This window comes from Schistocerca cancellata, chromosome 2 (genome assembly GCF_023864275.1).
Source record: "Schistocerca cancellata isolate TAMUIC-IGC-003103 chromosome 2, iqSchCanc2.1, whole genome shotgun sequence".
Classification (NCBI taxonomy): domain Eukaryota; kingdom Metazoa; phylum Arthropoda; class Insecta; order Orthoptera; family Acrididae; genus Schistocerca; species Schistocerca cancellata.
Genome location: NC_064627.1, coordinates 215,140,101 through 215,157,282, shown reverse-complemented (window position 1 = coordinate 215,157,282; position 17,182 = coordinate 215,140,101). Strand labels below are relative to the sequence as shown.

At 44.8% G+C, this 17,182-nt stretch overlaps 1 protein-coding gene across 4 annotated transcripts in view; it reads left to right on the top strand.

The window, feature by feature from the left end:
* The window catches only part of LOC126161543 (dual 3',5'-cyclic-AMP and -GMP phosphodiesterase 11), a 386,751-nt gene that overhangs the window by 272,443 nt on the left and 97,126 nt on the right, over positions 1-17,182 (top strand). For all 4 annotated transcript variants that reach the window (XM_049917471.1, XM_049917470.1, XM_049917469.1 and 1 more), the window contains one exon: positions 14,675-14,950. In XM_049917471.1, the coding sequence (XP_049773428.1) occupies positions 14,675-14,950 (276 nt within the window). The remainder of the gene's footprint in view (positions 1-14,674; positions 14,951-17,182) is intronic.

The window sequence follows — 17,182 nt, the reverse complement described above, 5'->3', positions numbered from 1 at the left end:
CTACGTTTGAGAAAGAAAGAACGATTTGAATACTTCAAAGTAATCAGAGTAAATTAGTGATGATGCGAAGGAAAATTGAAATATTTCACAACCAACTGCTGCTAGCTATGCAAATGAACGAGTCAAAAAATATATCACAGTATAAATTGAAACTGCTTTGTCCTGACATATACTCTTAATAATAATATAATACTGATCGATTTTTAAATGTATTGTACTTCGTGCTTTCTAAACAAAACTTGAAAATAAAACAATAGAAAAATGGAAGACACTATCAATTATTTGTGAAATGATTGTATAAACGTAAGAAATAAAATGGATTACGGAAACATTCGACACGCATTTGAATGATAGTCGAAATCACGTACAGAAAATGAGGTGCCAATCGAAAATTTACAGTTCAGTGTTTAACTTAAAATCTTAGATTTTCATATCTTACCAGAAGAAATTTTTCTAATGTAATTTCACTGAGTGGTCTCCTTGCTTCACTAATGTACGATCATCTCAGCTGTTGAACATCACTTAAAGGCGCCTAAAATGTTTCTGCGACGTATTTTATTTATTACTTTTGGATACATCATTTCACAAAACAGTTAACCGTCTTTTTAATTTTCTTATTTGATTTTTAGCAAGAGAATAGAACCAATTTTACTGTAGACAACAGTGAAATATGATCAGTGAGAATATCTCTGCTTTCGCTGCTTCTGTTATGCGAAACATTCAACGCTCTGTGATGGCTTATGACAAGAGAAAGACAGCGTTCGAGAAACTGGGAGAAAAAGAGAGTCGAGCAGTAATTCTGTAAAACTTACACTTTTTAATTTTAAAATTTCCTAGCAATGAACAGTATATTAAGGGAAGGGAAAAACGCAGAAAAAACGCAATGTATGCACCGAGGAACGAACACGTATCGTCGAAGTTCGTGGGCAAGTACGTCGATAATTTTCTTTTTTTTTCCTTTATTCGCAATAAGATTGGCTTCACTTAAAATAACAATGCGTAAATTTCACGGTAGTTTTCATTATCCTGCAGAGCTTTAAGGATATATTGCAGGAAGCGCGATTCTGGACCATTTGTAGGAGAGCAGACTAAAGTCTGAATATACACTGATAAGCCAAAACATTACCACCACTGCCCACCGTGACGTTGGATGCCGCATGTTGGCGTTGCGGGCACGTGACACGGTAACAAAAATATGTAAGCCGAGCAGACACGGATGGGGGATTAGCCTAGCGAAGATACGGACTGCAAATGAGAAATCCTCTGAGATACATGGCAGATTATTATCACACAGAGCGTGTGAACGAGTATCTCTAAATCTGCAGAACTGGTCGAATGTTCACGTGCTACTGTCTTGAGCATCTTCGGAAAGAGGGAGGAGGACAGTGAAACTATCACTAAATGCTAAATGTTTGGACGGTCCCGGCTCTTCGCAGAGCGTGGGGTTCGGAGGCTTGGCTGCTCTGTAAAGTAGTATAGATGGTGATCTATGGCATCTCTGCCGAAAGACCTCTACGCTGGTGCACGCAAAAGTGTTTTGGAGCACACCGTTCATCGTACATTGTTCAACATAGAGTTCCGCAGTAGACCACCCCTACGTTCACAAGTTGACCCAACGACATCATCAGTATACGATTGCAGTGGGCACAGGTCTGTCGGGATTCGACCGTCGATCAATGGTAACATATCGTCTCTACGGGTGAATAATATTTTGCTACACTAGGTTGCTGGTCGTCTCCACAAACGCCGTCATCGACCGCTCGACACGTGCAGCGCGCCATAGACGCAGGCTGATGGGAGCGGTACTGTGCTATGGGGAGCATTCTCCTGCGATTGCATGGAACCTGTCGTAGTAATCGAAGGCACGCTGACGGCTGCGAACCACATGCATCCCTTCATACTTTAAGTCTTCCCCGACGGCGATGCCATCTTTCAGCAGCGTGTAATTGTCCGTGTCTTGTAGCCAGCACCGTGCTACAGTAGTTTGAAGAGCATTGTAGTGACTCACGTTGATATCTCAGCGACCAAATTCGTATGCTGTAAATCCTGTGGAATCCATCCGGGTCGCTATCGGGCGCCATGACCGCGGCCCATTATTTAAACGAATTAAATGATCTTTGCGCAGACATCTAATGCCACTTACCTTCATAAACCTGCCATCAAACTGTCGGATCCCTGATACTGAGATTCAGTGATGTATTTCGTTCCAAAGACGGACAAACAAACTATTGAGCAAGTGTTCAAACTGTTTTGGCTCATAATGTGGATGCTGTACCACTTGCCTGCCAGCTCCACTTAGCTTCCTCCTCAAGGACATCTGCCCTCACCAATTCTTCAGTTAGACTGCATGCCTGATATGTGTGAATAAAATTTTCTGTTTCAAGTGGTCTAACGATCCCGCGTGGTACAAAAAAGGGATCGTGTGATGTGACCTCGATGTGTCCGAAATCGAAAATATAATGACGTAAGCCATTTGACAGCAGTTACTTGCAGAAGACGCTCAACTTTTACACTAAAGCTTAGAAGTCGGTGGGACGCAGGGCTTGACAACCCTGTTGTAAGTAGTGGTTGCGTGCCGCCGTGCTTGTTTTCTCAACCCAGCGTCCAAAAGTTAAGCAGAATAAATAACAGAGCGTATTTCCCCAACACTGCGTCGAAGGTAATGCAAAACAGTGTGGAACAATGTCCCTAGACATTTGGCATACAAACTATGTATGTTCTGAAAGCGAATAGACCCATTAAAAATGTTAAGGCACCATATACTCTTCCACGACATTAAACAGTGTATATCGATGCAGTTCATGGTGATGTGTCAGGTTTTCTGTGACGTCGTTCAAGACCTCTATTTTGAGTCGATCATATTCTCAAGAAAAAGCTGTGCAAATGCTGAAGAGGGAGGGAGATGGAAGGGAAAAAAGGGTTTAACGTCTCGTCGACGACTAGGCTATTAGATATGGTTAGTTGATTTGGGAGGGGGGGGGGGGCGGAGGGAACCAGACAGCGAGGTCATCGGTCCCATTGGATTAGTGAAGAATGGGGAAGGAAGTCGGCCGTGTCCTTCTTAAAGGAACCATCCCGGCATTTGCCCGAAGCGATTTAGAGAAATCACGGAAAACCTAAATCAGGACGGCTGGACGCGGGTTTGAACCGTCGTCCTCCCGAATGCGAGTCCAATGTGCTAGCCATTGTGCCATCTAGCTCGGTCATTAGAGATGGAACACAAGCGTTAGGAAGGATGGCGGAGGATACAGACTGTGTCTTTCCTGCCTCGGCATTTGCCTCAAGCAGTTTAGGGATACAGTTAAAAACGTGAAACTGGGTGGACGGATGGGTGTTTGAACTGCTGTCCTCCTGAACACGAGGCCAGCATCTTATAAGTGCGCCATCCCCCCCCCCCCCTTTCCCCGGCGTAGCTCTAGGACTACTGCCACTGTCGTCCAAGAAGAGGGGCCGTAATTGATTCGAGCTCTAAAATGTCACATACATGGTTGCAGTACGTCTGTGTCCTGCTGGGCGTTAATAATAACCATCCGGTAAACAACGAAGATTCGAACATCAGTATGACTATCAAAAATAACATCTGCACTCACTAGGAGTCCCGCTTCCCTTCTAATCACAAATCTCTTTCCTCAACGTTTCTGTGATTGTGAAACATATCTCCGTCTCGATCTCGCTCATGCGCACGAAGCAATTTTCATGAGCTACTGCTCCGAAGATTAACTAGGAAACATTTGTCAATAGACCCGGAGTGTTATGCAGCACAGGCTAAAGATGGGACTCCAGCCTCGTTTTGACTTGCGAGATAAGTTTAAACCCGTCAGAGCTCAAAAATCTACTTAATGCCCTGTAGCTATCTAATTCCATTCAGAAAGGTTTCAAGATCAGACTGCTAGACGGGAACACTGCTGACAGTCAATACACTGTTCCTCCTGGCTCCTAGCAACGTCAGCTAAATGATGTCCACAAGACAGAAGAAAATAACAGTTCAAAGTCAGTAGTTCAAAAATCCCACAGAAGCACCAAACCTCAAGTTTCCATTGAACCTCCGCGAATTTGTTTTAACATTCAGCAAGTCAGCCTTAGGAGCGGAATGGAAGCGTTCTCATCGGTCTTTTCCGTCTCCCACTGACAGTATTCCGCTGCAAACTGCTGCTTCCTGCGGGGACTTTTTGTAAGTTTATTGCGGCGATGTTAGAAAACGCTTATCTTCATAGCAAAGTCACTAGCCGTTAATCCGTCTAGTAAGTCTCAAGTGCAAAACACTTCAGATCAGCTCATCAGATACAGGGCCCGCTACCATCGGTTTCCGGAAACCGGCTCTGGGGTTCCCGACAACCAAGAAGACTACGTAATGATACACCACAATTGTGTCGACCAACGCTTCCCCTCAAGACGAATCATTCTGCACTGCCGTTATCGAGAAACATAACTGCCAAATAGTTTGCATACACTCAAAATACGCTGAACATTAGACACATTTTGCATACACTCAAAATACGCTGAACATTAGACACATTTCGCTGGGAAATTGCAGCTTTTGAACTACACGTTAGTTTTGCAGATAAGTGCCTTGCTAACATAGATCTTTGATGTGGTCGAGCGCTTAAGGCCAGTTCCACTTGTTACAATCGGCCGTTGTGGCCGAGCGGTTCTAGGCGCTACAGACTGGAACTGCGCGACCGCTACGTTCGCAGGTTCGAATCCTGCCTCGGGCATGGATGTATGTGATGTCCTCAGATGTGATGACCTCAGCTGTTAAGTCCCATTTTTCACGTGTTCCACAATACACTCGCCTCGCTGGGGTACATCTGATCCCTTGAAATTACTATTTTCGGTACGTCGAACGCTACTCAGACTTCGGTTGTGTTACGACCTGGTACAAAGCCGTACGTTGTCCAAATGGGCATTATGGACTTCAGAAAAACACTACACTTCGCTCACAGTGGAAGTGTAAACACGACTGTCATATTGTGGGTTGAATGCACTTAGTTTCGGTGTCGTAGGATCACATGTCAAATACACAGCTCAATTCCGGTTTGTGGACAAGACTATCAGTTACAGTCATTGCACTTCTTTTCTCTTTTCCTCTATTCCACCCCTTGTTTACCTTTTGGATACATTATTATTATTATTGGTATCGTTTGTTTGTCAGACTGTAATGGACCTGAAGCGATTTAGGGAAATCAAGGAAAAGCTAAATCTGGATGGCCGGACTGGGATTTGAACCGTCGCCCTCCCGAATGCGAGTCCAGTGTGCTAACGACTGCGCAGCCTCGCTCGGTCTATATTTCCACGTCAGCCATCGAGGCATGCTTGGAGTAGATGCAATTTTCTTCGTCCAACCGTGTTGGTCGTTACGTTTCGTCCGAAATAATAGAACGCCTCTAAGTCATCTTTGGTGTCCTGTCTTCGTGTAGTGCCGCTAGTGACATCTATCGGCATTAGTGTGAAAATCCTTAAGTTTTTTGGTAGTTGGCATTCGTGTCTTGTTTCCTCCTATTTCCGTGAGAAACCTTTTTAGATATCACTCTTTTTCCAAGTGCCGACGATGTCCTTTCTTTAGCGGGTGCACACTCTGCCGATAGGTACTGGCAGGCCTTCTGTCCTCGTCTCTCCACTGAGAACGCATTCCTTATTAAGTCCCTATATATTTATCGCATTTAAAGTTGTCCTTTATGTTGTTTTGTGTCCCTAAAGATTACACTGGTGCCTTGCTTCGTCCGTCTGTTTCTTTACATTGAATAATTATTTAAATAAAAATAAATTTATAATAGACGTTTTTAAATCGAACTAAAAAGTATAAAATAACTTCTCCTAGCCCAATACAGATTCCTAATCCCAGTCCTGCAAAATTTGTACTTGTGAATTTTAATACCTGTGACAGTAATTTTAATATTTATAACAAAATACATGGGGCGCATGCAATCATAATTATTGCATCAACAGTTCATCATCTCTGCTGCATGCAACCTACCTATAAAAGTTACAAGTTTTGTCTAGGTGTTAACAGTTGACAAGCGCACATTTGCAAGACATGCTTCATCGTGTTAGGAATCTGTACGGGGCCAGGAGAAATTATTTTATATTTTTTGGTCTGGTTTAAAAGTGTGTTAAAAACAAATTCTAAATAAATGTAATAATTATTTTCTGCATTTTAGTCTTGTCTGTGTGAAATTTCTCAATTTGTTTTAAGCATTTTCATAAGATTATACTTTTTTATTTAAATAATTTTTTCATGTACACCAGCTTTTCACATACACTGGACACGACTCCTCCCGCTCTCGTTGTCCATCTCTTTGTCCCTCTCTGCTCAGTTAGTCCCGGTCACTAACATTCCGCCTGAAACGAATTCCGATACTATCCATACAACACGCTACCAGACTTTTTCACGACCATCCTTCCCCCTACCAAACAGACCGACAAGAAAGCGACGTAATAGAAACGTGTCAAAATACAAATTACTGTAACCATTCAGTTATTATTCTTCTCAGTATGTATTTTGGAGGATTATATCCATCAGAATGAGATTTTCACTCTGCAGCGGAGTGTGCGCTGATACGAAACTTCCCGGCAGATTAAAACTGTGTGCCAGACCGAATTCGAAATCGGGACCTTTGCCGCGAAAGGCAAAGGTCCCGAGTTCGAGTCTGGGTCCGGCACACAGTTTTCATCTGCCAGGAAGTTTCAGATTATATCCGTATCTTGAAGTGGATTTATTTCAGTTGATAAGCCACAGGCGGTTTGTGTATTTACTGTATTTCAGTGATCTCTCGCTGCTTTTCCAGTCGTGTTTGCCTTATTAACCAGGACCCGTGCATAATATCTTCCGTGGCTTCGTTATCAATACAGAGAATTGCTTGTCACAGACCAGCACTGCTGCGGCTGCGTATATTGCTATCAAACCGAAGGCAACGTCTATTGCATCATGGCCCGTACAAGAACTCGAGCTAGTGACCATTACCCGCCCTTCTAACCTCTCTCCTCTCCAAACTGATCGTCATCGAGCAGAGAAGACAAAGGGTGCTGGGACCCCGCTGTTGGCATTCGTAATGCCACGATCCTGTCCGCATGCCGGAAATTGCGTTCAGTGGCTGTCTGCTTCAACGACCACTTTGGCGCCGTCGGTCCGTGGAATTCGGGTTAGCCGTTCCGTCCCCTCAGCCATTCCGGTTTCATCGCAATCTGCGGGGGCGTAGCCACAACTTAGGCAGTAGCCGTTGAAAAACCTACCATTGCCCATGAGAGGAAATTTGTCATGCATCCTTCTGTCTTCGCACGGTAGCGACGGTGTTCGTAGTAATACAGCAGACATAAACCTTGCATCAACTCTGCAATGGCTGCTCATATTGAGAGGATACCGTAGCCATGTCTTCGTATAAATAAATCAGCGGCTGTTGCAAAGGCGCCCGCAGAAATTTATCAGAGAAGAGTCAAGAGTCTAAAATTGCCGTTAATAATGTAACAGATTTGATGATTCTGAGAACGTACAGTGACCTAAAAACTGAACTAGAGCCGCGCGGGATTAGCCGAGCGGTCTCGGGCGCTGCAGTCAAGGACTGTGCGGCTGGTCCCGGCGGAGGTTCGATTCCTCCCTCGGGCACGGGTGTGTGTATTTGTCCTTAGGATAATTTAGTTTAAGTAGTGTGTAAGCGTAGGGACTGATGACCTTAGCAGTTAAGTCCCATAAGATTTCACACACATTTTTGAAACTAAGCTAGACGCGAATTGCGGAAAACTTATTTTATCTCAAACGATTGATAGTTGAAAATTCAATATTTTTTTAGGAGTAGATTTCTCTGATACCGAAATTGTAATCATATTTCTTTAGTAGAGGATGTCCGGGAATTCCCGTTACATAATTTTAGGATTTGTACAGGAGAGTGAGTAGATAATATTCTGAATTGGAACCCAAGTCCGGAAACGTACCGTTTGCGTGCTACAACCATTTGAAAACATGTTGATAACGCGACCACTTTTACAAGTAATTTACTAGATGTGACCCAGTATATCATGTATTTTACAATTCCAGTCATTGATAACCAAAGAAATCTCCTTGGAGCACCACATGCACACCTACTGACGGTGAAGATACCCCTTTCTCGAAGCCGTTGCGTAATTGTGGCGAAAAGTTTGCGCAATGGAATCGGACGTTGTGGACAACGATGAGCAGCCTTTCCATTACAGTGAGCTCCGCCGTACAGAAGGATCATGTCGGTGTGTTCTGCAGACGTGTACTAAACCATGTTGCTCTAACATTCACAGACGCGTGAATGAGACTCGATCCAGGCCAGAGAGGTAGGATGGACGTAATCACCCTCCACCATGATAACCCTGTTGCATACCTACCTAGCAAACATGTTTTCAGACGACTGTAGCACGGAAACGATGCGTTTCCGAACAAGGGTTCCTATTCAAAATACACTACTGGTCATTAAATGTGCTACACCACGAAGATGACAAGCCACAGACGCGAAATTTAACCGACAGGAAGAAGATGCTGTGATATGCAAGTGATTAGCTTTCCAGAGCATTCACACAAGGTTGGCACCGGTGGCGTCACCTACAAAGTGCTGACATGAGGAAAGTTTCCAACCGATTTCTCATACACAAACAGCAATTGACCGGCGTTGCCTGGTGAATCGGTTGTGATGCCCCGTGTAACGAGGAGAAATGCGTACCATCACGTTTCCGACTTTGATAAAGGTCGGATTTTAGCTTATCGCGATTGCGGTTTATCATATCGCGACATTGCTGCTCACGTTGGTCGAGATCCAATGACTGTTAGCAGAATATGGAATCGTTAGGTTGAGGAGGGTAATACGGAACGCCGTGCTGGATCCCAACGGCCTCGTATCACTAGCAGTCGAGATGACAGGCATCTTTGCAAGACAACAACCATCTGCACGAACAGTTCGACGACGTTTGTAGCAGCATGGACTACCAGCTCATAGATCATGGCTGCGGTTACCCTTGACGCTGCATCACAGACAGGAGCGCGTGCGATGGTGTACTCAACGACGAACCTGGGTGCACGAATGGCAAAACGTCATTTTCTCGGATGAACCCAGGTTCTGTTTATAGTATCACGATGGTCACATCCGTGTTTGGCGACATTGCGGTGAATGCACATTGGAAGCGTGTATTCGTCATCGGCATACTAGCGTATCCCCGGCGTGATGGTATGGGGTGCCATTGGTTACACGTCTCGGTCACCTCTTGTTCGCACTTGACGGCACTTTGAACAGTGGACGTTACATTTCAGATGTGTTACGACCCGTGGCTCTACCCTTCATTCGATCCCTGCGAAACCCTATATGTCAGCAGGATAATGCACGACCGCGTGTTGCAGGTCCTGTACGGGTCTTTCTGGATACAGAAAATGTTCGACTGCTGCCCTGACCAACACATTTTCCAGATCTCTCACAAATTTAAAATGTCTGGTCTATGGTAGCCAAGCAACTGGCTCGTCACAATACGCCAGTCACTACTCTTGATGAACTGTGGTATCGTGTTGAAGCTGCATGGGCAGCTGTACCTGTACACGACATCAAAGCTATGTTTGACTCAATGCCCAGGCGTATCAAGGCCGTTATTACGGCCGGAGGTGGTTGTTCTGGGTACTGATTTCTCAGGATCTATGCACCCAAATTGCGTGAAAATGTAATCACATGTCAGTTCTAGTATAATATATACTCCTGGAAATGGAAAAAAGAACACATTGACACCGGTGTGTCAGACCCACCATACTTGCTCCGGACACTGCGAGAGGGCTGTACAAGCAATGATCACACGCACTGCACTGCGGACACACCAGGAACCGGGGTGTTGGCCGTCGAATGGCGCTAGCTGCGCAGCATTTGTGCACCGCCGCCTTCAGTGTCAGCCAGTTTGCCGTGGCATACGGAGCTCCATCGCAGTCTTTAACACTGGTAGCATGCCGCGACAGCGTGGACGTGAACCGTATGTGCAGTTGACGGACTTTGAGCGAGGGCGTATAGTGGGCATGCGGGAGGCCGGGTGGACGTACCGCCGAATTGCTCAACACGTGGGGCGTGAGGTCTCCACAGTACATCGATGTTGTCGCCAGTGGTCGGCGGAAGGTGCACGTGCCCGTCGACCTGGGACCGGACCGCAGCGACGCACGGATGCACGCCAAGACCGTAGGATCCTACGCAGTGCCGTAGGGGACCGCACCGCCACTTCCCAGCAAATTAGGGACACTGTTGCTCCTGGGGTATCGGCGAGGACCATTCGCAACCGCCTCCATGAAGTTGGGCTACGGTCCCGCACACCGTTAGGCCGTCTTCCGCTCACGCCCCAACATCGTGCAGCCCGCCTCCAGTGGTGTCGCGAAAGGCGTGAATGGAGGGACGAATGGAGACGTGTCGTCTTCAGCGATGAGAGTCGCTTCTGCCTTGGTGCCAATGATGGTCGTATGCGTGTTTGGCGCCGTGCAGGTGAGCGCCACAATCAGGACTGCATACGACCGAGGCACACAAGGCCAACACCCGGCATCATGGTGTGGGGAGCGGTCTCCTACACTGGCCGTACACCACTGGTGATCGTCGAGGGGACACTGAATGGTGCACGGTACATCCAAACCGTCATCGAACCCATCGTTCTACCATTCCTAGACCGGCAAGGGAACTTGCTGTTCCAACAGGACAATGCACGTCCACATGTATCCCGTGCCACCCAACGTGCTCTAGAAGGTGTAAGTCAACTACCCTGGCCAGCAAGATCTCCGGATCTGTCCCCCATTGAGCATGTTTGTGACTGGATGAAGCGTCGTCTCACGCGGTCTGCACGTCCAGCACGAACGCTGGTCCAACTAAGGCGCCAGGTGGAAATGGCATGGCAAGCCGTTCCACAGGACTACATCCAGCATCTCTACGATCGTCTCCATGGGAGAATAGCAGCCTGCATTGCTGCGAAAGGTGGATATACACTGTACTAGTGCCGACATTGTGCATGCTCTGTTGCCTGTGTCTATGTGCCTGTGGTTCTGTCAGTGTGATCATGTGATGTATCTGACCCCAGGAATGTGTCAATAAAGTTTCCCCTTCCTGGGACAATGAATTCACGGTGTTCTTATTTCAATTTCCACGAGTGTATTTGTCCAATGAATACCCGTTTTTCATCTGCATTTCTTCTTGGCGCAGCATTTTTAATGGCCGGTAGTGTATGTACTCACTACCCTCTACAAGTCGTATAAGACTATAACGGGAATTTCCTGACATGCTATACATGCTAAGTGGTTTTTTTAATATTACTAATATGAATACCAACATTTGTACTCAACGATCTGAAATACATCCTTTCTATGATTATATTTAACCTAAATGAGTGAGTCCGAGTGATGGTACTGAAAAAAACATCATAGAACCACCTGTGGTCTGAACTGTACTCTACGCACACTACGGGCTAAACGCCTCATTTGGCCTTCGATACATTTGTTATCTTTCATTATATGGAAAGAGGCAAAATCTCAACTAGTCGGACCGTGCTACACGCCGCATGTCAGCAACTGTCCAGTTTCTGTGTTGTTTGATCCACTGGTGAGTCCACCTTAATGTGCCGCTATGAGAAATGGCCTCTTGCGAGGTATCCGACGACAAATGTTCATCGTATGCAGTTCACTTCGCAATGTTCGCTCGCTTACTGGTCGATATAAACCAGCACTCACTGACAGCAGCAGTCCCTGTCTCCTGTGCCTGTCGTTTAATATTTTTCTACGACCAGTGTTTTGACACCTGGTCACATGGCTGTGTCTGGTATATTGTTCCATGTAGACACACTGGACAGTCTAAGTTGAAGTACCAAGAAATTGGTCAACTTCATTCACTGTGTGGTCATAGGCAAGTCCAAACACGATGGCGCCTTTCTGATATTCTGTCACGTCTCCACATGTTACTGTGCTGATTCCAACCAAACTGGCACGTACTCGCCACCTCACTGACATGATTTAGGTCAGAAACGGAGGACCGCATGACCGTCTTCTAGCGGTTCAATTCAGTCTGTCGAGATCCACAGCGGCCAGTGCGCGCTTTGAAGGGTGTGACTAGTATTTTGTCCGACAAGCCTAAAAATAGTGGCTGATTCGACGTATGATTTCGAGCGTTAGAAAAGACTTGTCGCAGTTTGTAGTGTACGTAAGGTATATTTTGAACTAGCTTACATATTTCTTTCTTCTTATCCTCGTCAGCTCGACCACTTTCCAACATAATGACAGTTTCCTTCTTTTAATATTGTTCTAACCACAACATAATTGCAGGCGGGACAAGAAAGCAACAATGACCGATTTTTCTTTTGCAGTCGATGCCATGATAGCTTTCCCACTGTGTTAAGTTAGTCGTGTGATGTGTGCCTTGTGCTGCGTCTAAACAGACGGCACTTTTTGCACTCGCTTATCTGCGCATGTTGCAGTTTGCTTTAAAGTGCATGTAAATAATCTCTGCGTGTTGTGCTGTTATTTCGTCATTACGTGGACGTTTTTCTTTCCAAGATTGTGTAAATTTGGAAATGGGGATTGAATCTTCCTTTTCATCTTGTAGCACCTTGACAAACATTTCCCACAGCCAAATAATCATTTGCTTGCCTCATTTTTTCCTTGGCTTACGGATAATTTTGTTTACATAATGCAAGATATCTATAATTTTAAATTTCACGTGGCCAGTTTTATGATAGTCTCCTTTTTTTCCCCTCTTGTTCCACCATCTTCATCTCGCATCATGGTAGCGCCTGTATTCAACTGATCAATTACTTTGTCTGTATTCCATATACGATACCATTTAGGATCATCGAAGTTAATCTCTGACGTCTTAACACAGGTTCCAGTATCATGTCCCTTACTTTCATTAGTGTCTTTCCCCGTATTCCTATCCCCGCAGATTTTTGGGAACACCACCTCGCTTTATATCATGTCATTAACAACAACAATTCCGCGCAAAATATTGCAGTAATAGGAACCTACAACTTATAAATTTTTCCTGTTTCACGGCTGTAGTTGAATTACTGGATGTACCTTATCTTTAAAGATATTAACAGGAGAAGGGTGAAACATCTTTTAGCCATAAAAATAGTTAGCACAGAATCCAGTGAAAAAATTCATGTACTTAAAGTACTCTTAATTATGTAATTTTTGACTGCTTTTTGTAAATACATAAGTTTCATCTTTAAAATTTTGTTCTCTTTACTGGACCGTTTCGTGACAACTGGAGCAAGGAGCTCACTTTCATAATATAGATATCTTATATAAGGAAGAATGCAAGTTGCGGAAGAAAGCATTTAAAAATACAAAATTCACATTGTTTTGTTTTCGAAAATGTTTCGAAACAAACTCCTTAGACTTTTTCTATAGATCCTTTTTCTTGACATCCTACCTTTTTCCCTCTGGTTACTCTACCTTCTTCTGTGCTCTTATGACCACGGTATATCTATATTCACTGTTTTTTGTTCGCATAATATCGAGGTGTCCTAGAATAGTAAAGTATAAAAATCCTGTTTCTACATCCACTCCCTCCAGTATGAATTTCGAAGATATATAACAACCACTGAAGGCAGAAATTGCTTAAAACATACCTGTCTGTACATAATCTTTGTAGGAGAATTTGGTTTTTGGTACATTTCAGAACAAGAGTTACACAGGGTAGTAGTGAGACACGGAGAATCAAAGACGTAATTTGTGAATCTAAAGGAGGATGTAATGTTATTTCTTTGAGCCACGTGCACTGTAGCGTCAAAATTCAACACATAGTAACTCGAAAACTAAAAATATTTGCTTGAAACAGCTTTTTCTGGTAGTTGTAACTTCTGCTTGTTCCAAGGTGCAAAGAAATAAAATTCGATTTTTTGGCTATAAAACTAGTTTGACACATCCCACGCGTTGTTAGCAGAAATCTCGAAATGTTTTTGACCGATTTACTTCAGATGCTTACGCGATACCGTAATGAGGATTTAACAGAAAACGGGCAAGTTGTAATTGTGGTTTATCGTCTTATGCTAAGAATACTCCCATGGGAACTGAATCGTCCGAAACTTAGTAATTCTACGCGATCGCAGATTAAAACTATGCGAAATACTGCCTTTGAAGCTAATATCCTCGTAAATCCATCACCTGGAGAGGTCATATACCAATGATCCCAACCGATTTACCCGTTAATTTCAAGCGAATTCAATTCCAGATCAGTGTCTCGTTTGTAAAAACAATAGACAAGGCAAAAGATGAGAGAGAGAGAGAGAGAGAGAGAGAGAGAGAGGAAGAAGAGCTATACAGAGATGGGAAAGGAGGAAATAGATAGAGAGGGAGGGCTGAAGAGGAGATTGCCCGGGGGGGGGGCGGAGGAAATAGGCAGAGGGAGAAAGGCGGGTGGTAAGAGAGATGGGGAGGAGGGTATGGACAGAAAGAGGGTGGCAGAAGTTGATGAACATAGAGAGGGCGGAAGGGGGGGAGGAGGAGGAGGAGATGAACAAGGAGAGGGGGAGGAGCAGTTGGGTAGAAAGTGGGGGAGGAGGAGATTAGGACACACATCAAATTTCCATAATATTTAGCAAGTGCGAAATACTTCGGGTTGGCTAGCTAATATATATGCAATTGGATTGTTTTACGATCAATTTTTGTTATCCATATACTCTAGATTCGGTTTCTAATATAGTAAAATACTGGTGTTGGCAGGTGAAGGACATCTGCAACGAGCTGGACGTACGGTCGCTGTGCCACAAGATCCTGCAGAACGTGAGCATGCTACTGCACGCGGACCGCGGCTCGCTGTTCCTGGTGCAGGGCTGCGCGAGCAAGCGCTACCTCGTCTCCAAGCTGTTCGACGTGTGCTCGCGCTCTACGCTGCAGGAGATGGAGAAGAAGGACGAGATCCGCATCCCCTGGGGCACCGGCATCGTCGGCTTCGTCGCCGAGAGCGGCGAGCCCGTCAACATCCCCGACGCCTACAAGGTGAGTCAGTGGGGCCAGCACCACCATTCTTTTTACGAATTGTGGCTGGATGGCGTGTCTGGCGGATAGGTCAGCAAAGAACACCGCCATTGCGAGTGTGTAAAGATCCGTAACTTCAACTTTCTTGCGTTTCTGAAAGAGTCACGAAGAAACTGGTGGGAAAACTAATTTGAAACTTATATCGGGAAGTCCTGTACTGACTTGGAAGAATGGAGTTAAAGTCCTCCGGCACACAGTTTTAATCTGCCAGGAAGTTTTATATCAGCACACATTCCGCTGCAGAGCGGTGGCCGAGCAGTTCTAGGCGCTTCAGTCCGGAACCGCGCGACTGTTACGGTCGCAGGTTCGAATCCTGCTTCGGGCATGGATGAGTGTAATGTCCTTAGGTCAGCTAGGTTTAAGTTCTAGGGGACTGATTACCTCAGATGTTAAGTCCCATAGTGGTCAGAGCCATTTGAACCATTTTTTGAAAATCTCAGTCGTACGATACTTGAGTTTCAAACAAACAAGTGACGGGTGTCTTCCTCCTGCAGTTGAGAAACGTGAGGCTTAGGAGACCTTCGAGATTGAAGACACTCCGGACAACAGTGTCCATCAAGGTCGTCATGATTGTCGAATTTCCTTTAGGCTTTGGTAGTGTCACTGACGATGCCTAGTTCCCCCACAACAAAAATGGTTCAAATGGCTCTAAGCACTATGGGACTTACCATCTGAGGTCATCAGTCCCGTAGACTTTGAACTACTTAAACCTAACTAGCATAAGGACATCACACACATCCATGCCCGAGGCAGGATTCGAACCTGCGACCGTAGCAGCAGCGCTGTTCCGGATTGAAGCGCTTTTAGAGCCGCTCGTCCACAGCGGCCGGCCCCCCATAACAAAGACTTCAAATAAACATTAGTTTATCAAGTGATTGTTTACAGATATGGTATTGTGTGTTTCAACTTCGTAGAATTGCAGTCAACTTCGCCAGTGTTGTGCAGGTGTGCCATGGCGAACTCGCCAATCGAATTTGTTACTGGAATAATAGATGCAGGTGATACATCTTGAGTATACAGTGAGTGTATGAGTAAACGAGCATTTGTTTTTATATAAAGGACGGTCAGAAATTTCCCGTTTCAGGCCGTTCCTGCAGCGTAAAATGTAACGTGATTCTGTTGCTGGTAAGCACCGACATGCAGGTGAGGCATCAGTGTGGCAACGTGTGTTTCCGACGTGCGTGCGGCAAATGCGGAAACATGATCGTTTTTTGTTTGAGTCATCAGGTTCCTGACAGGTTTGATTTGCCCCGCCTCGAATTCCTCTCTTGCATCAAACTTTTTTATCCCAGAGTAACATTTGCAACCTACGTCCTCAGTTGTTTGCTGGATGTATCTCAATCTCTGTCTTCCTCTATGGTTTTCACGCTGTACAGCTCCCTGTAGTACTGATGTGTCTGCACAGCATGGAATTCAACTTTTACACAACGACACGAGCTCAGCAAAATAGGCTGTGGGGTGGTAAGACTGGACCAAGTGAAACATCAGGCAGTCACCATCGACAGTTGCACTGAACATTTATTTGGCACATTTAAACAAGACAAATAACAAAACAGTCAACACATTTTTAAAATTACCATTTAGGTGAGAGCAAGTCACTTCAGAAATTAAACATTCATAAACCGCTGCACATTTAGTGAAATGAGTTAAAAATTATTTACTCAAAAACTATGATCAACCTGAAGGACACTTTACTAAAATTTAACGAGGAAATGTAGTCTTTCGTTACTGCAGTGACTGAATTACTTTGGTAATGCCAGAGTACAGGCAACAACAAATCAGGTAGGATGGCACACAACAACTTTACTTAAATGGCATGCACCCTACAATGTAGGATATAAAATATACAATTTCATGTGACCAAGCAACCTCGTGGGATTCAACAACTACGCCCAGAGGCGGACGCCCTCCCACTCAGCTCTTTCCAATACAGGCTCGGCATGGACCCCCAAACGGGAGCAGCACCGGTCACGAATAGACACGAAAAATCCCAGAACTAGTGGGTATCTACAGCAGACTGACATCTGCCTTAAGTAACTAGAAACACAATAATTCATTACAGCACATCATCTATAGAATTAATCAACCTATTAATGAATGTCAGGTAAGCAGTACAAATCTATTATCTTATGTGCGTAAGGACAATTATACGTTAGGCCGCGAGCGAACTAGATACACGGCTAGCCGGCAAGC